This window comes from Neofelis nebulosa, chromosome 1 (assembly GCF_028018385.1).
Source record: "Neofelis nebulosa isolate mNeoNeb1 chromosome 1, mNeoNeb1.pri, whole genome shotgun sequence".
NCBI lineage: Eukaryota > Metazoa > Chordata > Mammalia > Carnivora > Felidae > Neofelis > Neofelis nebulosa.
Window position 1 is genome coordinate 140200206 of NC_080782.1, and position 27756 is coordinate 140227961.

Below are 27756 nucleotides of genomic sequence, written 5' to 3' on the forward strand. Positions count from 1 at the left end.
ATATACTGACATCTTTTAGACTATCTGGTCAGCCACCATCTCTTCTCTATGGTACAAGTGAAAGCTGTCTGGAGAGTCAGAGAGAAGGGGAGGGAGAACAACGGGACAAGTGGGTGAAGGGATGGAAAATGAGGAAAAGCAGAGACGAGCAAAAAATGGAGGCAAAAGGGGCAAGAAGGAAACATGTGTAAGAACCAGCTGAGTTTCTTTTTTTTTTTTAATGTTTATTCATTATTGAGAGACAGAGCATGACAATGGGAGGGGCAGAGAGAGGGGTGACACAGAATCTAAAGCTGGCTCCAGGCTCTGAGCAGCGAGCACTAAGCCTGATGCAGGGCTCCAATTCGCAAACCACAAGATCATGACCTGAGCTGAAGTCGGATGCTTAACTGACTGAGCCACCCAGGCACTCCACCAGCTGAGTTTCTAAGAGCTCTCTACATTCTGACTATAGTCCCCAGCAAGAAACTGCGTTCTTGCCCTTAGGCTTCTTAAGAAACTCCACAATCCTAACAAAAGGCCTCTGTAGCTTAGCTCTGTGAGTCATGTACAATGTTGAATTTCAAGTGCATGCACAAATACCTAAGTGGAGCTAATATAAGCGTGCATATCTTATACGAAAGATTTGCATCAAAGAGAGATTATAGTGTCCAGAATAGTGATCGTACGTAGTTCAACTTGCAAGCAGCTGGGTTACAGGCTGCCATGTGAGAAGCTAAAGAAAGAACTGAAGGGGAGGGGCATCTGGGTGGCTCAGTTGGTTAAGCATCTGACTTCTGCTCAGGACATGGTCTTATGGCTCATGGGTTCCCGCCCCTTGTCAGGCTCTGTGCTAACAGCTCAGAGCCTGGAGCCTGCTTCAGATTCTGTGTCTTCCTCTCTCTTTGCCGCGCCCCTGCTTGTGCGCGTGCGCTCTCTTTCTTTCTCTCTCTTTCTCTCTCTCTCTCTCGTAAAAATAAACGTTTAAAAAAATTTAAAAAATAAAAAAGAAATAAAGAACTGAAGGGGAGCGCCAATATACAGATAAGAGTTAATGCTACTCAAAGAAACGGAGGAACAGGGAAGAGCGAAACTCAGTGGCTACCAGGGGAATGTGAACTGAGGAGGTCATGGTCACAGTGGCTATACTAGTAGGAACAAAGATGTTATTCTAATAAGGGGAAAAAAAGACACTGAGGGGCAGTTAAAGGAGGATGATGGGTGTTCAGGCACAGACTAAACAAGTTTATTAGCTGAGGAACAAACAGAAAGAGGGAGAGTTTGAAGCTATTGATGAAAAAAGGCATAAGTAATAAAAGAGACAAAAGGGACTTGGCAAATTAAGAGGGATGGGTCCTGAATAGAAAGTGGAAAAAAACAAAAAACAACAAACAACAAAAACAATTTTCCCCTCAGGACCAATGAGAACAAACTATCAGTGTGGGGTTAGTTTCCGAAGAAACAAATACCTATAATAAATTTTAGAATCACCACATGTCACTTTTTAAATACCAAAGTACAAGGAAGATTGTATCTAAAACAATTATTAACCATCACAAAAAATTAGATGTTAAAAGGGTAAATGTCTAGAAAGGCCTTACTCTACCAAAAATATAAAATAAGGAATTGCTGATTTAGTAAAATAGGTATCTAAGGGGTGTAAGTAGTATCATGACAACATGTCAAAACATGTCAACTGCTGCTCTGTAATTAAAAGAGAAATTCAAATTATTACACTACTTCAAAATCTAAATACTATCTCAGTATGAAGCTATAAAGGCACTCTTGCTCATGCCTGAAAGAGACAGGAAAGTAAAAGTTGCGAGTAAGCAAATTCATATAAAAGAAAAGAATGTGGGAGCAAGAAATGACTTTTTGAAAGCTTAATCTATTTGATCTTCTTCATTTGATGGTTGCAAAACGGAAGCCTAGAGAGAGGTCCAAGTTCATCACATGAATTATATTTGAACTCTACAACTTAGATCTCCATTTTTTAGTTATCAATTTATCCTTACTTTTTTTTCTTTTGGCCTAAGGACAGGGGTGGAAAAACTCTTACTATGTTCTAACGAAAAAGTAGGCAGAAGCATCGAAAGAAAAAACCTACTCAGCTCAGCAGGATAAGACTGCTTGTTCATGACTGATGTCCTCTCCAGCAACAGATGCTTTTCAGATTTACCTTAGTGCAAGAGCCACTGAACCTGACTTCGTTCAGTCTCCCTGTTCACCTATTTTATGAGCTATCTATTCAATAAAGTGTCCACCAGAACAGATACTACCAGGAGCTACAGTAAAAAAGAATAGCAAACAAGGGAAAAGGAAGCAAAAATATGATGGGACAAGTAGGAATAAAGGAGAAAAATTAAACAGTCCCGCAGGTGGAACTGTTCTCATCGGTGCCTGGATGGCGAAACTGTTTTGGAGAAGAGTGTTACTTCTCTCCCTTTTATGAATGAATACCATGCTGAGTTTTTATTGGGGATCTTTAAAGTTAACCTAAAGGTTTCAAGAAATCATTTATTACTTGATTTCCTTAATGCACTACAGAAAAATAACCTAATAAAAAGTACAGATTTATGAAAGTTACTTTCAAGTCACAGTATGGATTGTTGCAGACCCCGGCGCCATAAAAGATCATAAGGCACACATATTCAAGGAATCTGGGAAGTAAATGAGAAAGAGAAACACTATACCTCTTCCATGCTTGGGCCAATGTCTGCAGCTTCTAGGTTTCAGAACTGAAGAAAAACAGGGCTTTGAAACAAATTCAGCCTTCAGAGTTGTCAGACATCTTTTTATAGGTACAAAACAGGATGGGGACAGGGAGGAGGAAAGGCATACTCAGGATCGCAGGAGTAAGAACAAAACCCATTTTGTTGCGATCAGCACGGTTCTGCAAAGTAGGCTAGGCCACAGAAGAACTATAACTTAAAAAACTCCTCAATAATCATCATCAAATAATGGAGTTTGCACACTGAAAACGATACTGCTAACTTTGAAAACACAACCACTACCACTGCTAACAAAGACACCTAGATGATCACTCCCTTGTTGAACGAGTCTTTTGGTTTCCCAGATATCAAACTCTCTTGGTTCTTTCTCCTCCCATGGCTATCCTTTCTCAGTCTCTTTGACTTATTCTTCCTCATCTCTCTAAGATGTAAATCTACACTGTCTTGGAGTGCTCAGGTCTCTTTCCTTAGCTAGTTACAGTTACTTCCAGCTTTGGATACCTTCATTTCTGGGTAGGAGACTAAGACACTAACAGATCATACAGTTAACTCCCTTGTCCCTCACTTCCCCCAGCAACAGCCATAAAGCTTGGACATGCTAGAAAAAACCCTGCCTGAAGGTAATAGGGAGTAAATGAAAGCAGCAATACGGATAGGGAGTGGAAGCTGACTAAGCTAAGGTAAAGATGGGAAGCTTTACAAATAAATACATTCTCTTCAAAGTATACTCTTCAGAGTACGGCCCTAGGCTAGCTGCAGTCTGCATGGTTACGGTTCAAGAGCAGTGGCAGGGGAACATGTGGAAGAGCCAGTTTCAAGCAGGTCACTGAAGCAGAAAAGACCTGAACTGAGGTGGAGCTGCTATCTAAGAAACAAAGTTTGTGGATAAAGCCTAACCAAAAAAATTAACTGCCAATACAACCACTCTTTGCAGAAAACCAATCAAACCCAGAATCTCTACTATCTGACCTCTATTATGTCCAGGGTAAAATCCTCATATGAAGAACCAAAAAACAGAAACACCTGCATTCTCCAGAGGCAAAAATGGCTATTATCAATAACCTCAATGATACATACCTGCATATATTTGTAAAAATTCCCCTCAGTGAATTACAATTTTATCAGAGAAAAAAATCTCAGCAGAGAAACAGAAACAATAAAAAACCGTTGACTGATTTAGCCACAGAACATCTATCACTGGGTGAAAGACTACAAGATATTCATATTGTCTCAAACTTGTAACTTCACAAATTTACTTAATAATTGCAAACAGAAAAAGGTGCCTTTAAAATGGAGAAATTGAGACAACATCCAAACCAAATGATTAGAACTCAACATCACCAATAAACATGGATATGACACAATGTAGCATTATTCTTATTATACTGCACAATCACAATTTTTCTATAGGTTTGAAACATTCTCCCAACAGGTGGAGGGAAGCACAAACAAAGCAAGCCAAAAGACTATTACAAATCCAGGAAGAATTAAAGCAGTTGTCCCGGGATCCATTCACTTTATCAGAAAGAAACTCTAAGAAAAGTAGGTAAAGGAGTTTAATGTACTTGTTAATAATAATATACTGTTAACTGGTCCTCCGGTAAACAGATTAGTGATTTTTGTTAAGAGGAAAATCTTTACATGAGGAATGCTCTTAGTAGGATGTCCCCTGTTAAGGATGCTTACAGTAAACAAACTCAAAAATCTAGACTTATGAGGCATGGCCCACTGGAGAAAATCACTTAAACTATACAACCCTGGGGAATAGAACGGACAAGTTTCAAAATCTATGTGCTCTCTGCTATGAGGTAATAACTACACTTCCTCATTTAAAGACCTCATCTATTCTGGGCCAGAAAGTGCCTGCCTGACGTAGAAAGGACGGACATGGGGAATCGCCCAGAGTTCCAGATATCTCTCCTTGTTCCAGATATGTGCCTTCTGACTGCATATCCTTGCAACTATTAGTAAAGTTGGATGGTTGGTAAGATCTTTAATATGTGTCTGATTGATTCTTTGTACTGGCTTATAAGCAAAAGATGAAAACATCAAAAATAATTACGATCTAAGATGAATAATAAAAAGTAAAATGTTAGTAGAATAAGTGATCTGTTCTACTGATTTGATAAAAATAGTTAACACAGTATACTTACAGGAAACATAAGGCATCTTTTATCCTATGGCAAAATTTCTTTTTAAGCATTCACAGAAGAAAACTTTAACTAAAACCTAAGTACATGAGATTTCTCCACCAATTTTTAAAAAGCAAATATAACCAGAAATATCACAAAATGTTAACACATGAAAATATATGATGATAAGCCTGCAATTGAGTGGGTGTATGTAGCCCAGAACTCTTCTCAACGTGTCCTGTGAAATAGGAATATGCCTAATTTACAGAGTTGCGGTGAAATTCAAATGATATGACATAAATATTATCATAATCTACACCATTTTTCCTATCTGTGGTCCACAATGACAACCACTTAGAAACAGGCTATGAAGGAGCATGAGACAAGGCGATCCTAACAGCTGATGCCAGCTCAAAGGCTGCTTTGAGTAAGAGCCCTGAACATGTAAAAAATAGGGGATGAAACAAAATTAGAAAGTTTTAAGACAGAGAAGTAAGGGCAGCAGGCCGGATAAGGTCTCCTAGAACGTGCAAGTTCTCAGTGTCCAGGAATACTTGGCACGGGGAAGAGTAATAGCCTCAGCGAGGAACAAGTAAGAAAAGACACGCAGACACAGGTAACTGAACATATTTAGCTGGGAGGAATCAAGGAAACGGAAAACATGTTGCACGTCTTTGGGCCTTAATCCTCTAGAGGGCAGCTACCGTGTTTATTATATTATCTCATCTGGGAGAGCAGAATCTAGATGTATTTCAGGAAATTCTTATCTTACTGAGGCAGCACCATCAAGTAGCTACCTCCATTCACTTAAAAATAGTTAGGAAGCCCATCCTCTAATAGCTGTGTGACCTTGGTCAACCTGCTTAATTTCTCTAAGCCTCAATTTTGTATTCTGTAAGACTGAGACAATAATCATGTCAACTTCATTAAATCATGAATATAAGATACACAATACAGTACCTGGCACATACTAAATGCTCAGTAAAAGCCAGTCATTACCTTTATTACTTAAGAAGGAATTCCTTGAGCATTTTGGTTGGCTGCATGTTATGTCTTAATTTTACTATCTCCTTCTCTGGCTAGCTAACAAGAATCTGTAAAAGTTAATAAGCTACTTTAACTTCCAAAGAAAAAGGAGCTGTTTCAGAAGACAGTACTTACATCGAAGTTTTAAAAGTATGAATACTATTAGCAAAGACAGCAAAGACCTGGTATTCATACATTACAGTCTATAAAATTAGAACCTATGATTTTAAAGTAACATAAAGATCAGGACTTTTTTTTTTTTTTTTTTCTTGGCCAGAAAACGCAAACTCCCATTTCTAAAAATATCTCAGGTTTTCTTCTTGAGGAAGTCAGCTTGCAACAAAATACCCTATTATCATAGAAGGCAAGTATAGGACGATATGTCATGAACAAGTCTATAAAAATGTAGTGGTATAGGAGCTAAAGAAAAAATTCATCTGGAAAAACAATTATGTAGAGGTTTTTCTCCAAATTTAATTGAGACTGTAAGTTTTCTGTTTTGTAGCTATTTCTTTGATACTTCCATGTAGATGATGAACATTTCCTTAAGAAATCACAGATGAACTTTCAATTTTCAAAAGTCCTCTACGATTTGCTTCTTTTAGAAAAGTACACTGATTGTGTAAAAGAATCCAGAGTGAGAAATTTCAATGTAAGGAAAGCATACGGTCTTTCTAGTACACTTTTTAGTCTGTTTTTTAAATTTAAATGTAATCCAGTTTTTAAGCAGCATTATGAAAGAAGTTGATGTCAGAGTAACCAATCTAGACCACTAGAACCAAGAATTCAAAGAATATATACACTATTAATTTTAAAAATACAAAGAACATACAGGTGATAACTTTTAGCTTTCTATGAGCCAACAATTCCATAGCGGTCTTATATAATCTAGGAAAACAAACAAACAAACACACAAGGTCATGACACAGCAATTCTGTAAACCTATAAACTTTAATTATCACTGGGCCTGATTTCCTATTGCTGATGAGGTTTAAGAAAAACAGAAAACAACTTTCACATGCAGACCAAATAGGCCTTTTCTTTTTAATTAACTAAACTAATTTATCATTGAGAGCTACAGAAGGGAAAATTAATGAATATATTTTAATCTCAAACTTTATACACCACATATAGGCTTATTGTATACAAAACATCCTTTCCAGGGTAAAATAAAATCAGCAGTTATACAGTAGTTCAAAGCATCTCAATAATCTAGGACTGCAAAAATGACTATTTGGAAGAAATTACAGGGAAAAATTTAGGTAAGGAATGTAATTTAGTAAGGACCTTGGTTAAGAGAAAGTGAAAGAGAAAATGGGATAAATCATAATTTCCTATCTCAGTGTTACACTCAAAACAAAAATCTCGAAAGATTTTATTTCTCATAGGAATTTCACAGGAAAAAAAAAAAGGTCTATGGAAAGGCCTACGTGATGTGTAATCCATAGTCAGACAAACAATAATTAGGAGTCACATACAGAATATTTTGACTGAATGTCTTGATAAAACGGGGATTAAAACTATGAGAAAGGAAAGATGTATCAAATGAATTCCATGATTTTTGTAGACCTGTGAACATAAGTAAAATTACCCCACAAAAAACATAATTCACACCAAAGGAGAATCATGTCCTACCTTTATTTCTAGTCAGATTACCTGTGATAACTTTGTTATAAAACACTTTACAATCCCTTCAAAAGGAAAAAACGGTGAGAAGCTTTGATGACCTAACTCAATTAGAATACTGTTAGAGAAATCTCTTGCTGTTTTATCTATCTCAAAACTTGGAAGATATACCAAAACGTAATAGTCAAACATACATGCAAAATGACCCTGCAATTAAGATAATTGCTGGTACCAAATGTTGTTTTTAAGTTCTGCAATAAAACAGTCTCCCAGACATTTAATAGTATGTCATTTGGTAAATGAAAGTTTCCACAAAGTAAGAGCAGTGAGAAGACCTAAAAATTATGCTAGTGAAGAGTCTGGCTGAAAGAAACAAAAATACGGATCATTTTGGTCCAACACTAATTTTATTTCAAGTTACTACAGAGCTGAATAAAATGCTGACACCACCACACAAAAATTTATTGAATTGGCAATAGGCAAAGCATGATGTCAGCCACCAACATCACCATCCGCATTACCGAACAGCATAAACACTTTAATTCTAGAACTTAACGTGGACTTGTGTGTAGTTTGGGTAAAAATAAAAATCTTAGGCATGAGGCATTATTAAACATAGTTGAGTTTAGTTTGGCAGAGTTTCGATGCAAATTATTCTAATGCTTTAACAACTTCAGTAAAAAACATGGAAAAATGTAAGCTTAAACATACAATTTTCTAAATGTGCTACATTCTTCAGCAAAGAGACTCATAAAAATAAGTCTCAAACAGCAATATTCAAATAACAACACACACACACACACACACACACACACACACACACACACAGCAGGCTGAGAGGAGACATGGAAACACACGTGTATATTCACACTCACACAAGGCCTGACCTTCATTGCATGAATTTCTTCAAGCAATCGTTGTGCCCGTCTCTGGTTTTTTAACAGTGCATCTTCAGTACCCCTGTAAAAATTACATGAAAATGTACAGCCAGGAAAAGCATTTATTAGACTCACATCATAATAAGTCTTCATTTTTTCTAGAAGAGCACCAAAAGTCTTTAAATAACAAGCACTATTATCCTGCATTGTCCTGCACATCCACTGCATAACACATATCCCGATTCCATCAACAAACCCAAGTTTTTGGCAAATTATAAGCATTATCTGGCATTATATTAATGACTATTACTACTGAGAGACAGTATGCCTTTTAACTCCTTAATGGAAAGGCGAAATAATATTTTTTAATCAAATGATTAACAGCACACTGCATTTAACATAACATAGGCTAATGAGCTACCATTAAAGTTTGGATACAATTTTATTCAACAAAATTTTATTCTCTGCAATAAAAGGAATACAGAAAGAGAAATACCTGATTATATCAGAGTAAAAGGTTATTTATGATAGAAAGAACAAGAAATTAAGCAGGAGCAAAATATCTGAAGACTATTCATGCTTAATGAGTAAAAATTAAAAGTAACATATTTACTTTAATATTAGTGACAATGAGGTTTCAAAATATTAAAAAACTGATGGAAAACAATGCTTTGATAAAGACTTCCACAAGGTTCTAAAGATTTCAACTTATGTAGCAATTCAGTGGATAAAGTGCTATAAAATTTTTATTACTGATTCAAGGTATTACCAGATTTATTAAACGACATCAAACATCTTAAAATAACTTCTAATAACATAAAACACGTAAGTAACCCTGAAGGACTTTCACTCTGCAAAGGCTTCCAAAACGAGAGCTCTGCAAGAACAGCAGAATTCATTGTGTATCTTAAACAAACGTGGCCCAGACCACGTGAGGATGTGCTGACATAGCACACTGTATCCCACTCAGACCCCCTCTCCGTATAAAAAAAAGTGCTGCATGAGTAAGTTACTTAATTATTCCTCCAGGTCCCACCCTCAGATTTTGTAAATACTGAATAAAAACAACTTCTGACATTTCATTAGTCATAGGACCATGACTTCAAATGACTAACTTTTTTGACTTGAGTCTGCCAACGCTTCTGACAAGTTTTCGGATAACCAGCACTCGGATTCTCTTCACGTCTTTTCTCATCTTCACAACCTTTGAGGAATGAAACCAAAATTAGAAAGGTATCCTTTTCACTCAAGGAGAAACACACTTTATTTTGAATCTTAATATTAGAGATTAAGTCTAGTCACTCTAACTGAATTTTTAAGCACAGTTACAGTTAGATGAAATCCAACTTGTTCCATCAACACTGAAGCAATAAATCAACATTCTAAAAATGTGTCTGAGGACTTAAGAGAAACGAGTTACAATTTTTTAAAAAGTCACAGCGTTCTCGGTGATTAGTATTTTAATACTGCACTTGTGTTTTGAGCTCCCTGAGATGGGAGAGCGTCATATTCATCTTGGTACCCTTGGGTTTAAAACAGAGCTTCACCTATAATGGTAGGAATTTAATTTACTGAGTGTTCATATTACCAAAAACAAACGTGTGAAAGTGGTAACATTTTCCTTATTTATGCAGCATCCCTTGCATTTGTTTCCAGTAACAAATTTCAAGCATAACTTTAAAAGAGATGTGAAAAACACAAGGGGCATGCGCACACGCACGCACACTGACAGATGCTTTAAATCATCCTATTAGAGAGGAGTGTTGAACTCTAAGAATGAAACAACAGAAAGATCAGCCAAGAAATGGAAATATTCTAATAATGAAGAACTACATGTTATAACAGTACTTAGTACAACACGATGCTATCATTCTGAGTTTGTATTTCGTCTATCATTATTAGGAGTCATATATCATTCCTTATAATGCCCTTCTTCCCTTCTCCACTTTAAGAACTAAATAAAATTCAGTTCAGATAAAATCTTTCCTGAGAAAATTTCCAATGACTTCTTCAGATAGAGATAACCCGTCTGACATTTGCATCCCTAGTAAACTTTGTAGGCAGCATCTATTTCAGTGAACTGTCTCTATTTATTCACATGGCCATCTTTTTATTTTTAATTTTAACGTTTATTTATTTTTGAAAGAGAGAAACAGAGCACAAGTGGGGAAGGGGCAGAGAGAGAATGAGACACAGAATCCAAAGCAGGCTCCTGGCTCTGAGCTGTCAGCACAGAGGACGCAAGGGCTCAAACTCATGCACTGTGAGATCATGACCTGGGCCGAAGTCGGATGCTTAACCGACTGAGCCACCCTGGCGCCCCAAGTGGCCATCACTTTCAATGCTCTGGGCACTCCCAAGAGGACAGGGGCCTTGTGGGACTTACATGATGCTTTCTGGGCCTTGAAAGAATGCCTGGCACATATAATCCCTCAAATTCTCCTTACTGAAATAACAATATCAACATGATCCTGTCTCTTCAAGGCTCTTGCATTTGGCTATTCTCTTACCCTCAATACAACTCACCTGCTTATTCCTTGAAAATACTGGCAACCAACTTAACAATTTATTTCCGCCCTAACATTTTCCACCATTCCAGGTGATGTAGATGTCCATGTTACAACCTAGCCATTATTATATCCTTACTTCTTCATTTCCTCTTTATGACCTAAACTATTCTATCTCAGCACCCATTAATTCAAATACTCCACACTAAGACCACAATGTCTATTAACTTCCTTTTTCAAGTCTAACCACTACAACCATTTTTGACTTCATTGTAACCACCAGTTCACTGACCCCTACACTTTCTCTCATATGATTAGTCCTCTTCTTTTAAACTTTCCTTTTATTCAAGTCATATGCATCATCAACACTTGTGAATACCTGAAACTCCCCCATCCCTCCTTTTAGCAATCCCTCTAGTTAATCCTGGATGAAAACAATATCCTGAGTTCTTTATCACAGCACCCCAATAGCTGGGAAATACATTCTATCTACTTTAAATTCATCACAACTGAAATGGGCCCAATACTCTTAACTCCTATCCTACGTTTTTGATTAATTCCTTCCACAATGACTATTTTAAACCTTTGCTCTCTAAAACAAGAGACCTTCCTCTTCCTCTCTCTTTTCCAATTTCCTAAAGAAGACGAACATCAGATGGGATCCATCATCTTTCTACCACCTACCACCATGAATGCAAATTATCCTCTATTCATAAAGTTACAATGTAAGAAATTCCCCTACACAGCATCTGATGGTAATGTTCTAGTTGTGTTTTGGATCTCATCTTTTCTGCCTTCTTAGAACCTTTACTATAGACTGTCCCTTTACTCTAACTCTGTCAATCTCTTACATGGATGTTTCCATTAATTGTTTTGTTTCTATTAATTTTTATTCAAGCTTGACTCATTTTCACTAGAGACAAGACAGACAAAATATCCTCACTATGAAGATCACTAGGAGTACCTTCTCTCTACAAATGCCTCAGAGCCAAGCTTTCAGACAGGTTCAAACTCCTTATCTCCACTTCTGAATATCACATAATTTCAGTTGGATTTCCATCCCCATTATTGCACTAAGAGCCGTCACAAAAGACACCGATGATTTTTAAAAGTCCCTCAAATCCAACGGAAATGTTTCAGGCTTCATTTCACTTGAAGTCTCAGAAGCATTTGCCACTGTTGACCACTTTCTCCTTCTTGGAACACTTTCTCCTTGCTTTCCATAACAGAATACTCTCCTGGGCTTCCTCCATCATCTCTAGCCACTCCACCTTGGTCTTCTTTGAAGGCTCATCCACTTTAAACCAGTCATAAGTTCAAAGGACAATCCTAAACCAATTCTTCTTTTCAAAATATACTTGTTAGCCCTAAGTGATCTTACCTATGTATATTGTAATTTGCCAACTAAACAACGGTGACTCAATAATTTCTGCCTTCAGCTCAGATTTCTTTTAGCTCCAGACCTAAGTGTTCAACTCTCTACTTGACAGTTCCTTTTAAGCATGCTTAAACTCATCTACAACTTACATTTAAACTCATGTTCTTCACCCCCAAATGGATTCTTTTTGTTGTTTCATATTTCATGGAAAAGAACAATCCTTTTGTTCAATTATAAACCCCGGGCTCGTTATAAGTAGTTCTCTTTTCTAAATCCCTCGCAATGAATCTGTTACCAACTTGGGTTAATTTTATCTCCTAATTATATCTCAAACTGTACTGCTTTTTCCCCTATCTTGACCTCCTAGCTCTCCTGGCTGAGTTACTGCTAACTGGTTTCTCTACATCCATTCTTGCCTCTGTCCAATCAGTTATCCACAACTTAGAATACATTTTTTTAACACAGAGATCTGATGACAGACCTTTACTTTATTCTCTTCGGTGGTTTCCAATTTATCTTAGGATGGCACACGGGCTTTCTTTTATTCCTTGGTCTTCACCATGCTCCCACCTATTACCAAGCCTTTACACTTGCTGTTTCCTCTGGTAGGCATGCTCTTTCTTATCCTTCTGATTTTGGCTCAACTGTCATTTCTCAGTAAAATCTTTTCTGGCTTTCTTAAGTGGGTCAAAATACGCCTATATAAACACTAAAAGAGTGCTACTAGAACTTATCATGCCCATTATTTTAAGTTTAATATTTTACTTGTAATCCGATTACAATCTAATGTGTCTTCTTCCCAGTAGGTTATAAATTCCATAAGGATCAAGTGTCTGGTTTTAGTCAACATTACGTCTTAACACCTAACATAGTGATGGTATAGTGTAAGTTTTCAATAAACATGTGTTAAATAAATGACCAGAAAGTCTACAATACTCACTTGTTCATTCACTGTTTCATATGTATAATATATTAACAAAGTGCAGAGTAATCAGGTTTTTTTCCCACTAGATATGCTAACCTCTTTGGAATTTATTTTGAAGTTAGATTGAGGAAAAAAAAAATTTACTTGTACAAATAAAAAGCCATTTAGACCAGGTTTAAGTGAGAAAAGCTTACATTTCATACACAGCAAAGTGGGAGTTTAGGATACATTTTTTTTGAAAGTCCTTTATAAATCGATAGTGAGTGACAAATTATGCATTAAAATATATTAACAACTGTTTCTAATTGCTGCACCCTGAAGCTGCATGAAGTGATTATATGCTCTTTTGCTATCTGCTGTGAGCCAAACATAACTAAGAAACTACAGTAAGCAGAGTTGGTCCTCAGTTAGGTTCCGATCATGGGAAAGCTAGATGCCAATTTTAAAACTCCAATTTAAGAAGTACTATGTTCGTCATTACTGCATTAGGGAATTCTAAACGAAAAGGGAATGCTTTACGTATGTAGCTTCATGTCAAAACCAAAAAATGCTTCTCTAACATATTGACTTTTCCAGGATTTCTGTGGAAGCTATAAAAAAAATGTCATTACTATATTAGAAAACTGAGTACATTCATTTTATGTGGCAATGGAATTATAATTTTATTTTTCTCACAACTGCTTGCCTCAAGCACTTCATTTTCTTCAATCACTTAACTTTATTTTTGCAAAAGTGACAAACAGGTACCATGAACCTCTTAGTTACAAATGCAAAATTCATTTGCACCTAGGAATTATGAAGTTGGTTGACAGAAAACCCACAAGTCAACAAATAGTCCTAAAACATTCAATACTGTAAGAAGGCCAATGCACTACTTAAGGGCAAATGTTCTTGGGTTTCCCAACCCAAAGCAAACAGAACTATCACTGCTAGAAATGTGAAATAAGTATGATACTGTCTGGGAGGGAAGGCAGGAAAGAGAAGTAAAGACAGCAAGGAGAAAACAGAGGCATAATAATGGAAATGAAATGTGTTGACAAAGAAGAAATAAAAAGGAGAAAAAGTAAAAGGAAAGAGCTTGAAGAAAGAAACTGAAGGACAAATCTGTAGGTCATGACCAGCAAGACTGCCAAATCCAAGCTGAGGGCTTCCAAGCAGCAAAAGAATGTATTTAATTTGTAAGAGCAGAAGAAAAGGACACACACACACACACACACACACACACACACACACACATATCTGATGCATATGCTCAAAGTGAGGTGTCAATGAGAACTTAGGCATATGGATACTCTCAGTTAACCTGGTAAAATCTTAACACATTAACGTAACTTGGGTCAACTCTTGGGTAGACAGTACAAAAATAAGATCATAACTAAATTAAGTGGAAAGCTAATACACATGCTTGAGGAAAGACATGTGGGCACATGGGGGAGAATCAACACAAACACAGGAAAGGGAGCCACAAAGAGCAAAAGCTAGCAGTGTCTCATTCAAGGAGATTCCAAAGAAGATTTCCCAGTTCAGAGACGAGTAATACAATTTGTACTGGAATAACTGAATTATGGGGACACATGTATCAGAGCCCAACAATGAACTGTGTGCAGCCAGTGGAGGTCAGCAGTGAAAGAATCTTTTGCAATGTAAGCATTACTGTCCTACATTAGATACATTTAATAAACTAGCTTTCTCACTTATACAGACTCTTATAAGCTATGGTTAATGTGAATTTGCTTTTGAAAGAGTGAGCTATACTTTTGGGGTGACAAGGATACCAAGTTTCTGATATATAAAGCTGAGAGCAAACTACGGTCCCAAGATAAAAGTAAATACTACTCTGAATTGACCCTTGTTAGCTATCTGAGAACCAGACTACTAGCCAGCATCTTTTGGTAATTCATTGACTTTGTCATGCATTTAAATTAACCTATAACAAAATCCCATAGTTATTAGAAAACAATTGCTCCTTAGACCTTGTATTGCTCTAGGGGAGCTTGCAGTGCTAAGAAAAATCTGAGCATACCTGTGTTTCATTACACATCTGTCAGACCGCGACACACACACACAATCATGGCACATCATGTCCATGAGGCTGTTAGGAAATAGGCACTCTCACGTGCTATTGATAGAGGACTACAAACTGGTGTACTCCTTCTGGAGGGAACTCTGGCAACACCTGATAAAAATGCTATTTCTAGGAAATCTATCCAGAGGATACATCTCCAACAATAGGAAATGGCTATGCACAGGACCGTTCACAGCAGCCTTCCTATAAAATGCTACAGTAGACATAAAATAATGCATATAAATAAAGCACAAACAATGTGGTATTCTAAATCAATGCAGGACATATGCAAGTATAATTAGGAGTAAACTCTAAAAGTGATGAAAAGTAATTTTTAGAATACATGTGGTATGACACTGCATTAATACAGTAACACACGTAAAGTATAAAAATATACAACATATACGTGTACTGTGGGTACACGTAACATAATACATGCTGGTAAATATGCTACTAAATTAAACATATAGATAATAAAATAACACTGAAAGAATAATAATTACTTCTGAAACAGAGAAGAAGGTGAGTGGAATTAAGCATTAGAATATGGCAAAACATTGACACTTGCTAAACACAACAATGAGATTATAGGGACATTTGTTATGTCATTTTCCATATGACTGAACAATTTCATATTTGATACAATTAATTATGATATGATAACTTATTATTAGTTATTATGGTATTAATTATACAGAGGACTTCTAATTTGGCCGCTTGGATAATTTACTGTTGAATTATACTTTTTTATTTTTGACGAGCAACAATTTAAAAATTCTAGAATACTTGGTGATTATAACTTAATCATTGAGCATATGCTGCCACCTAGCACAACTTCTCAGAATAGTTTAACAACAGAACAGAAAACAGTTCCTTCTTTTGGACAGACCCTCATTTACTATTTCAGTAAAAAATATTAAAAAGGACTACACACTCAATTATGAAATAGAAGCTTTGCAACTTCAAAAGCACATACAAACACGGTTCTTGACATTTTTATCTTTTACAATACATGGAGACAAATCACTTTGTTCTCTGGCAATTCTGTTTCACGTTTAGGATCTAAGAGGAGGTAGAAATCAATTTTCTAATGAGCGTCTTGGTAATGTGCTATCAGAAACAAAATAATGTCTGTTTCACATAAAGGCCCTTGGCCCCCCTATGGAATTAAAGTTCATAATGAGATTGTTTCACCTCCTAATTCTGATTGTGCATGTCACTGCTGCCTAAAGAAAGAGATGACTGGACCAAATCCAGCACTAGTTTTGCAAATGTGTACTTACTACATGCTAGGGCATTGTTTCCAATTGTGCATCCTTTCTCTAGTTCAATGGAGAGGGAGAAAAAAAGTCTACAGTTAGGAGATTTCCATCGTTCATGTGAACATGAAGTACCTCAGGTTGAGCTATCCATACTGTCCTCTGCCCAACACTATTTACTCATTGTTAACTGTACAAACTAGGTACTATGCTTAAAGTCAGGGAAGCTGCTATAAGAAGTCAGTTAGATAGTCTCACTTTGAACTCCACATAAAGTACAGGTCAAGATAAAACATGTAATAAATAATCATAAAGTGAAGTATAAAGTGATTTTTTAAAAGAAAAATAGAGGTAAAATTAAAAAGGGAAGATTTTACATACTTAAGAAAATAAACATTATTTTAAGAACTGAGAATCAGGAAGTCGTCTATAAATGTCAGCTTTTCTCCTTGGAAAATTTTTGAAAAGAATAAAAAACATTAAGGGTAGAAGACAATGAAAGTCAGTACAATAGGTGCCTGTGCAGGCAGGCTTTTTATTTTCACAAAAGATATTTTGGAAAATTAAACATGCTATAAATTAGATGGCCACATAATTTATTAAAAGAAAAAGCCTTAAAAATTTTGCACAGATAATGAGTATCAATATCACAAAAATAATACCAGAGATTTATAAACATTTGAGAATCTGGGGTGTGTGCGTGGCTCAGTTAACCATCTGACTCTTGGTTTTGGCTTAGGTTATGATCCCACAGTTCATGGGATTCATTTCTGTGTCAGGCTCCAGGCTGACAGCATCGAGCCTGCTTGGGATTCTCTCTACCCCTCTCTGTCATTCCCCTGCTCGCACATTCTCTCTCTCTCAAAATAAGTAAAGTTAAAAAAAAGAGAGAGAATCTGTTGAAACCTGTGGACTCCCCCCCCCCCCCCCCCAGAGACACACACATAAACACCAATTTACACATAATTTCAGGCAGTTATTGGATCCCTGAATTCCTAAATCTCAGTTAGGGAGAGCTAATCTAAGTTATTAAGAATCATAAAAATGATGGCTCGAGTTACTCACTGAACAGATGGGTAGTGAAGATATGATGGTGAGCAAAAAGCTTCCAGATAAATGGAGGAAATAAGAAACCTCTCTCACATTCACACACATATACCCTAAGCAACTATTGTAAGAGCTAAAAAGTAAATGGAGTTACAAACGCTTATAGAAGGGATAAAAGGATAAAGTCAAACTCAGTTTTCCTGAGAAAATAACAAGTAAAGTAGAAATATGAAATGGACTAATAAGAAGAAAAGGAGTTTTGGGTACAAGGGAGAATACGCGCAAAGGAGGAGTAAGAGTGCGACGCTTCTTAGTACAGGAAGGCCAGTGAGGCTGAAGTGGGGTGTGGGGTGGGAGGCAGTGGTGTACTAGAAGGGGGAGAGGGGACTGGTCTTGTTTAGGCAGGTTTTTACCAAAAGCAACAGGAAGCCATCAAATAGGCTGTAAGCAAGGGAGTCATGGGATTAGATTTCTATTTTGAAGCGAGCACTCACTGTAGCTGCACTATGGAGATCAGACTAGAGGGAGAGAAGAATCAAGGAAAATAGTTGGAAGGCTAGTAAGCAGTTCTGGTCAGAGATATAACTTGGACTGGGATGGGACGGTAATGAAAAAGTAATGGATTAAGATAGTGAACTCTTTTTCTGATACATTTCTTCCTTGAAGGAGTTATTTCATTTCTTTTACCAATTTTCTATGAGACGGTTTCTCCTAACTCCTATTTAACAGTAATGACATCAGCCATTTATCTGTCGTATTTGCTATATATATATATATATATATATATATATATATATATATATATATATTTTGTAATTGGCGGTCTTTCTTAAATTTCAGGATATTTTGCCATTTTTATATGGACAACTCTATGCTTGTTTTTCCCTTTGCAAATTTTCCCTCCCATTTATTTTAAATTATAATGTATGTTTACAAACATATGCTAAGATCTTCAGGATTTCCCCCTTCAATGTATCTGTACTCCACTGACAAGTGAAATCTAGACTCATTAACCTGGAAGTAGGGCAGTATGTAATATATTTTAATTTAATTTCCTACTTCATCCACACGTTCTCATCAATGGAGAGTTACCTAGCCCTGTACTACCCAAGGGAGTCCCTACTACCATCTCTTTTTGGTTTACACCAGTCCTTCTGCCTGGAATGCCTTTTTCCGTTCAGTGAATCACTGACTGCAATGCCAGTCTAAGATCCTTAAAGACAAAGAATAATCACTTCATTTAGCCTTCTTTGGAAACTTTTCTGCACTACTTGTCTTTCTGGGCATTATTCTATACCATAGGCGGGTGCTGCTTACCCTTTCCTATCTGAGTTGCAACCTACAGGTTGCCTGAAAATAGAAAGTATGTCTACACACAACTGTGCAAGGTCAACAGTAGATCATGCTCATAGCAAACACAGAGCCACTGAATACAGGAAAAAAAACCTCCTTTGCATTAGCTGGGAGGTCCTCATTTGATTCTTGCTTCTCCAGCTTACTTTAAATCTTCAGATGTCTTATGATTCCTTAAAAAGAACCAGAAACTGGAAAGGGGATAGCGCTAGAAATGGTAGCCTAGTGACACAGACACGATACGTTAGCAGTGATAAGAGCAAATACCTGGTTTCAGACTGAATTTAAGAGAGAACGAGAGAAGAGGAGTTAGCGACAGCAAGTATAAACAACTCTTTTTAAAAATTTTGCTGTAAATGAAAGGAGAGAAATGGGACAGTAGTTGCAATAAGAAACGTGGTATTGAGTGTACCTCCTTACAAACGACACGATCTCACTGTAGATCAGCAATCTCTTAGTATAAGCTATAGTTCTTAACCTCCCGCCTTCACTTTCAGCACCCGATAAAAGGCAGGTAATGCTTAATGAGAGTGTACTAGCTGTCCAGCACCGTGCAAACACTTCCCATATTCCAATTAATTGCTCACAACATCCTTGCGAAGAAAGTAGGATCAAGAGCTTCGTTTTACAAACGCGGACAGTTACCATAAAGATTAAATGATACTCCCAACGTCTCAGAGATAAAAATTCATGGGGCCCAAGGGCAAGAGACAGGTCTCTTGCTTCAGCCACCTCGGAACCGTGAAGAGAACTTACTGTAACCAGCCTCCGAGTTCCGGTAAACCTGTCTGGGCCCATCCAGCGGCTCCTTCAGCCGCACTCCTTACCCTCGCCCCCAGGAGACCACGCGCCTGTCAGAAAGACCCAAAGACCCGTTCGTGGGGGGAGGGAGGGTACTAAAGGGCAGTCCCACAAGTTCCCAGACCTCGGCGCCTACCTCGTTATTGAGGTTTAGACTCCCCTGTTGAGCCATGGTGGGTTCAAGAAGCGCTGCGACCAGCACGTGAGCTCTGCGAATCAAATCGCTGTTGCGTCGCCACGCCCCTCTACGGCACGCTCTGTGGCCCAAAACTCACCAACCAACCTTCCGCGACGACGCTTGAGGAGAAGGGAGATTGACTCTTTCAGGGACAGAACGGAAGTGAGTGAGAACGACTTCCGGAGTGAAGTGCTACGCGCCGGAACTGCACGTTCCTATGGAAACCGAGCCTGCGCAGGTGGCTTAGAGGAGGTTCTAACTGTTGGCAAATTTGGAAGTTTTTTAAGATGCTTATTTATTTTATTATATTTGTTGGTAAACTTGGCTTGGCTGTTAAAGACCTTGTTTTTGTGTCCCAGTGGGGAGTGAAAAGACGTTTTATGAAAGGAACAGTTGAGTGACCAATTTTTGCACCGAATTTTTATCTGGGGTTTGTGAACATTCTTGCGCTTCTCACAAGGAGACCTAATTAGATGCAGCTCTCCCCATCGCCACCCCCCCCCCCCCCGCCCCCCAGGCTCATACTATAGCTGAAGCGTGGACCTATTTTTTCTGCACACTGTAATAAGGTTTGAATTTAGGTAACGAACGTTTAAATAGATTTAATACTAATATAATAGTAATAACTGTTTAAGTAGATTTAAATAGATTTTTCCCTTTAGAAAAGGAAACAAATAATTGAACATTTGAGGAAAACTTTAAAAGCACGTTTGCAACTGCCTAAGGGAATGACTGTTTTGAAGTATTTGCCTGCAGGTTGAAGAGACATTAAGGAGTAAATCTGAATTAGATAATCTTTGAATTAATACTTAACACCTGGTAGTATTGATCATTAAAATGGGTCAGAGGCTGGGACAAAAGCTTTACATGAATTATCTCCAAAATACAGACATGCGATGAGATAGGAACTATTCTTATTTTACAGATGTGGAAACTGACTTCGGAGGAGCCAAGGGTCTTACCCATAGTTTCCTAGCTGGGGCCAACCACTGCCACAGGACTGAGGGAATGGTTACATAAATCTGCGGAGCCCAGTGCAAAATGAAAATGTAAGACCCCTCATTGAAAAAGTAGGAAAAAGGTGTTTTTGTTTTTTTCATTTCTTGCATGGTGTTTCTTGACCTGTCCTTTGTTTTTATTTGGTATGTAATGTAGTGTTCTGTCAAGCACAGGCATATTGGTGAATCTAGTGCAGACCTTTACAGGTGCCTGGGACCTGTACCCCAGGACTCAGGGTAGGATGCGTGTTTTGTAACAAGATGGCAGCAGTTGCTGAGCAGAGGCAGGAAAGTGGGAAGCTGGAGAATCCAACTGGAATATGTGGGAGGCAAGACCAAAAATGACCCAGGACTAAACCCTTGAGATATGTTTCATTGTCACACTGGACTTCACTTACAAAACTCAAATTCACAGATAAAATTGACAATTTTAAGACTGATGAAAGAATGTTTAAGCTAGGCCTCCTTAGGCGCCTCTGTCCAAAAAAGACAGCTGTGTCCAGAGTCTGTGCTCTTAACTGATGATTCTGTATTCAAATTACATTAACTCAGACTTGTATTGTGGTTGTTTTTTTTTTTTTTTCTTTTTTTAGTTTATTGTATGATTTGGGCACAAATCATTGATGGTTGACTTCCTCTTTGAATAATGTTGCACGAAGGTAGTTTTGCCATTAATAAGCCATACACTAAATTGTAATTGTCTCCTTAGTCATCTGTTTCTCTTTCTTAAAGCTGAGCTCCTGGAATGTAATGGCTTCTTCAACCTAGGTAGGTAGTAGGCACTCCATGCATAAGTACATAGGAAAGGGCATCTTAAAGATAAGTGTAGAGCTTTATGGAAAATATGTATTTTAACTTGGGACAAGGTGTTTTTATGATTTCATAATAATTCAGAAAATGTATTCTTAATATGAAGTTTGTCTGTAGTTCTTAAAGGCCCTGTAGTGTTTTCTCTGGACGACTCCTCTTGTCCAACACTTCAATCTTCTCAGGTTCAAAGTTTGTTTTCTACCTTTTCTTGGCCCAGGCTCTCTCCTTTGCCTTTTCACATGCCAGATCTGCTTTCTCAATGGCGACTTTTCAAGACTGGATTAAGTTCCATCCATCCTTTTATTTTTTTTTTTATTTTTAAAAAAAAAATTTTTTTTTTTCAATGTTTTTTATTTATTTTTGGGACAGAGAGACACAGAGCATGAACGGGGGAGGGGCAGAGAGAGAGGGAGACACAGAATTGGAAACAGGCTCCAGGCTCCGAGCTGTCAGCACAGAGCCCGACGCGGGGCTCGAACTCACAGACGCGAGATCGTGACCTGGCTGAAGTCGGCCGCTTAACCGACTGCGCCACCCAGGCGCCCCCCATCCATCCTTTTAAAGAATCCTTTCCGTAACTCCCAACAGAAGTTAATTTTTTTTCATCAGCACCTCATTTTTTATATTACTTACAATAGTCTGACTTGAAATTTCTTCTGTAAAAACTATTCTCATACATTATAAACTTTTAGCAACCTTAGATGCTCATTTTAAACTACTAGTAGTTTTCCATTGTCCCTGAAACATCGCTAACAAGTCAAACCATTTCCCCCTTTTGATGGTACAATCTCAAAAATTATCTTGATTCTTTGCAGAGATGATTCTACTAACCTGCTCTTTTAAGCTACATGCATTTCCTCTAGTAATAACAATGTATTTGTATTAATCAGGGTACAGGTTTCTCTGGAAAGCAACACATGAAAACACCTCTTCCTTTTATTCCTGAAGTGTTGACCTGGATCAGTTAAATGCTGCCAGATACATGAAAGAACAATTCTATTATCATTAAAAGCAACTACTGTGAGACCTCTTACCTCTTTATTACACTGTAATAAAATTAGTGGAAGTAAGGATCCACTGTAATAAAAATTAGTGGAAGTAAGGATCCAACAACATGTTCAATGGGAATCAAGTTTTCCATTTTTAGGTTTCTCAAGAGTTTGTCAAATCACACTATTTTTGTCTATGTGGGTTGCCATAACAAAATAACACATGTGGGGTGGCTCAAACAACAGAAATTATTTTCTTAGAGTTAGGAGGGTACACGTCCAAGATCAAGGTGGCATCGTGTTTGTTTCTGGTTGAAGTTCTCTTCTTGGCTTGCAGTGGCCACTTCTTGTTTTGTCCTCATGTGGCCATTCGAATGGACACACCTGGAGAGAGACTTTTGTGGTATTTCTTGCTTTTCTTTTAAGAATACCAATTCTGTTGGATTCAGGCTCTACCTTTATGACTTCATTTCATCTTAGTTACCTCCCTAAAGACTTTATCTTTAAATACCAACATTTTGGGGATTTTAGCTTCAATGTATAGGTTGGAGTAGGGGTAGAGGACACAATTGAGGCCACTTTCTTTGAGAAAAGAAAATTACCTAAAAAGTAATCTTTTCCAGGGCACCTGGGTGACTCAGTCAGTTAGGCATCTGATGCTTGATTTTGGCACAGGTCATGATCTCAGGATAGTGGGATCGAGCCCTGCATCTGGCTCTGCTCTGAGTAGTAGCCTGCTTGAGATTCTCTCTCTCTCTCTCTCTCTCTCTCTCTCTCTCTCTCTCTCTCTCTGTCTCTCTCTGCTCCTGTCCCTGACTCATGCTTTCTCTAAGGACTTTTAAGAAAAATTTTAAAGCAATCTTTTCCTTATCTAACGTGCCCATTGATCTCTGTTTCTATCATTAGATATTGGGTAACAATTGCTATTAGGACATTTGCTAAGTGAAATAAGCCAGACACAGAGGGACAAATACAACATTAAATATATACATTATGAATTGAAAGCAGTCATATTCAAAGAAGAAAGGACTGGAATGGCATTTGCAAGGGGTTGGAGTGAGGGAAATGTGGATGGACAGGTATTAGTCAAAGGGTACAGAATTTCATTATATAAGATGAATAAGTCCTAGAGATCAACTATGAAGCATAATGCCTATAGTTAACAATATCATATACTTAAGAATTGCTATGAGGATAGTTCTTATGCTGAATGTTTTTATCCTCAAAAAGAAAAAAAAGCATTAAAGAGGGCAGGATAAACTTTTGGAGATGATGAATATGCTAATGGAATAGAGTGTGGTTATGGCTTCATGGTATATACTGTGCTTACCTTCAAAGTTATTAAGTTGAGTGTGTTAATTGTGTACAGTTTTTTGTAGATTAATCTTACCTTAGTGAAGTGCTTTAAAAAAAGAAAGTTATGGGCTGGTACTAACAAGGTGATTGTAATGCTCCGCCTTTCTCTTACTTGAATGAGTGGGTAAAAGAGAAGTTTTGGGGAATCCTTTCACTATTTAAGAATGTGGTGTATTTATAATCTTTTTAATCTGATGATTTTGTACTCAAATTACATTTGAACAGTTAGTAATTCACTCACAGCAGATTGTAGTATAGTTGGGTGTTTCAGTGCCAACTGTTAACTACTGCATTAAGTTTTTGCTTTTATGGCTCTGCACTTTGAGTTCTCTATCCCTGGATGGCAGTGTTGTTCTCCAAATTTGACACTACAATTGAAATTTGGAAAGGTAGGGGCACCTGGGTGGCTCAGTCAGTTAAATGTATCAGACTTTGGCTCAGGTTTTGGGCTCTATGTTGGCAGTGTGCGGCCTGCTTGGGATTCTTGCTCCCTCCTATCTCTCTGCCCCTCCCTTGCTCATGCTTTCTCTCTCTTAAAATAAATAAGTAAAACCTTTAAAAATTTTGGAAATGTATAGAAAGCAATCTAAGCAAATGGCTTATGACAACATTTTTTAAATTAGAAAGAAAACAGTTGAATCTATCAGATTTTGTATTTCTTTAATGACTAAGATTAACTGCTCAGTCTTTAATTTTTGATTTGAAGTGAATTGCCAACAACAACCAACCCTCTAGGTGAACTGCTAATGGGTTTTTTAAAGATACAACTTTATGTGTATGTATATATAAATACACACACACACACACACACACACACACACACTGAAGAGCGTAATTGATTAGTATATAGAAGGCAGGTAATTCGCAAGTTCCTAGACCAATATGTTTACTAAATTAATCCTCTAACAGATTGCTTTTTGCCTAGATTTTATTTTAATTTTTATGGAGTGTTTTGAATAGATTTGTTATTATCTCTGTGGGAAATCTAAAGAAAAGTTTGTATTTTAGGAATTTTAGATACTAAAATTTGAAAAAAACTGGTTAATGTTACATAATCAAATTTTACAAAATCTCAGGGAATGAGCTGACACTGAGTTAGCAATTTAGTATTTTGGCTAAGAGGTTTAGCTCTGGAGTCAGACTATCTGACAACAAAGTTTAATTCCATTTTTTAATAACTGTATGCCCTTGGGCAAGTTATGTAAGCTCTCTGTGACAGGTTTCCCTTATAAAAATGAGAATGATAATCAGCTTCATAAGATTGTTGTGATGATTAAGCAAAAACACAGTGTAGTTTCTTAATGAATATTTACCTGTCAATAATTTAAACTGCTATTATTTTCCATTATCTCATTTCATCTTGACAGAAACTTTGTAAGATAGGCATAGTATGTAAGAGGGAGTCGTGTCTTATGAATAACAAATATTCCTGAGGTCAGAGAGGTAATAAGAGGGCAATCCAAGTCTCTTGACATAAAATCATTGGTGGCAGTTTTATAACAATTCCATGATATGAATGTATAAACTACATTTATAATTTATGACTACCATGCCATTCTTTCCCATTCATCTAATTATTTATTGATTGTTCAGTAATTAAAGACTGAATACACTTTATAAACTATAAATCCCTTCCTATATGATTTGTTTTTTTTTTTTAATTAGTTACCAGTTAACCCAAGATAAGCTCAAGATTATGCAACAAAGCCTATAATGATTTAAGTTGAGAAAACATTATTAAAGCCCTGTATATTCACTTTAAATTTATGGCTGTGATTCATTTTAATCAACATTGTGGAGCATCTATTGTGCAAACCGGTGTACTGGTTTCAATAGGAGATAAATGATTAAGTCGTTGTGCTCTCCATGTTTACCATGGACTTATGGAATAATGACTTTAATAATTCCAATGCCAAGACCAACTATATTGAGTGCCATATAAAGACTATTACAGGGAAGTGAGAGAACAATTTGATTAGAAGACTTCCTAGAGGAGATAGGTTTTGAGCTCTATTTTGAAAGAAGGGTGGCCCTTAAATAGGCAGCTATAGAATAGGGAGAGAATTCTCAGGAAAGGAAATTAGTCATATAAAAGCAAGGTGGCAAAAGACATTGTATTTCATGAAGTAATACAAAGGATTTGTCACACTTTCTTAAAGTTTTTAAAAACATTGTTAGGCATAGAAATTAAAACCTTTTAAATTTCTTAAGTGTATTTCCCCAACACACCCCTTAAAATGATAGTTCTCTTAAAGTTACTGAAATTTGTAAAAAGTGAAGCAAAATCTTTTAAGGCAAAAATCATACTTTATGAATCTTAATAGACTGGGAGAAGCAGGTCTCGAAATACCTGAGGATTTATACATTTGTAAGTGACTGAGTAATATTTAAAGGATATTTTGCTGTAGTTATATTTAAACAATGAGATGGAAATTTGGGACAGAATAAAGTGAATGGTGTAAAAGCCTGTTCAGAGAAAACATTTTTTATTTGTAGCAGATATTTCGGTCACTTGTCCATTGAGGCCGAGAGAGTGATAGAGTGTATAGGCTGGGAGTTGCCTTTAGCTGGTCATTTAGCCTCTCTTTGAAGGAATGCTAGTTTTGTTTCTGGTGAGGATTAGGGTTGGAGAAAGAAGCTCTGTTATTTTCCCCAACTCCTACTCAAGATTCTCTAAAGTGCTGTCTCTGCTTCTTCACTTTTCAGCTGTTCCTCAAAGCCCTGCTGTTTGAATCCCTGTTACCACTCCACTGAAATTGTGTTTGTCACTGTTACCAGTGACCTCCCAGGTGCTCACTATACTTTTGATTGTTCACAGTATGAGATATCACCCCTTTCTGTCGCCGGGATTGACTCACCTGAATGTGATGGCTGAGCCAGTGACCCCCTTCCTCTTTTGTCTTCTCACATTTATCATTGTCTAAGCTAGAAGCCTTGCCAAATAGATGGACTATGTAGAGGTTGCTTCATGCTAGACTTTTTCATACCTTACCTTGGTCATGTGAATACTATTGATTCAAGAGAGAATTACCCAGCCCCACTGGTGATAGTGCTGGACTTGAGATCTGCCTGTGTTCATGTCTGTAACAACTACTTTAGAGCGCAGGGAAGTTCCAAGCAAGGGCCAGGGTATGGGAGAGGTCAGCTCTGGATGCAAGAAATGAGGGAAGGGGCAAGAATTTTTCTGGAGAAAATTTAAAATTATTTACAATCCTGACTAAAGTCAACCTGCTTCTATTATCACCATGCACTAGAAATGCTAAAAAAAAAAAAAAAAAAAAAAAAAAAAAAAAAAAAAAAGTGATAAAACTCTCCTCACTGAACAAATATTTTGTCTGTTCTAAATAATTACCACAGTTTTACTATTAAGTTTAAAAAAATGTAGGGGCGCCTGGGTGGCTTGGTCGGTTAAGTGTCCGACTTCGGCTCAGGTCATGATCTCACGGTCCGTGAGTTCGAGCCCCGCGTTGGGCTCTGTGCTGACAGCTCAGAGCCTGGAGCCTGTTTCAGATTTTGTGTCTCCCTCTCTCTCTGCTCCTCCCCTGTTCATGCTCTGTCTCTCTCTGTCTCAAAAATAAATAAACGTTAAAAAAAAAAATTAAAAAAAATGTAGATGTAAGCTTCAAAATTACCACACTTTTATTAACTTTAATAAACGTATCTTATATGAAAGTAAGTTGGAGAACTGCCAGGTATGTAATTGGCCTCTGATACACA

The 27756-nt window shown here is 37.2% G+C and overlaps 1 protein-coding gene and 1 long non-coding RNA gene across 2 annotated transcripts in view; one reads left to right on the top strand and one right to left on the bottom strand.

The window, feature by feature from the left end:
- Positions 1–20017, bottom strand: part of SRFBP1 (serum response factor binding protein 1) — a 61637-nt gene extending 41620 nt beyond the window's left edge. The window contains exons 1-3 of the mRNA XM_058738117.1: positions 19845–20017; positions 9489–9577; positions 8383–8455 (exon numbers count right to left, since the gene is read on the bottom strand). Of these exons, the coding sequence (XP_058594100.1) occupies positions 8383–8455; positions 9489–9577; positions 19845–19880 (198 nt within the window). The 5' untranslated portion in view covers positions 19881–20017. The remainder of the gene's footprint in view (positions 1–8382; positions 8456–9488; positions 9578–19844) is intronic.
- Positions 20018–20110: 93 nt separating this feature from the next.
- LOC131516720 (uncharacterized) lies at positions 20111–27306 on the top strand. Its single transcript, XR_009264208.1, has 3 exons — positions 20111–20467; positions 20812–20935; positions 26746–27306. It is a non-coding gene; the product is annotated as an uncharacterized LOC131516720 (long non-coding RNA).
- The last annotated feature ends 450 nt before the right edge of the window (positions 27307–27756 follow it).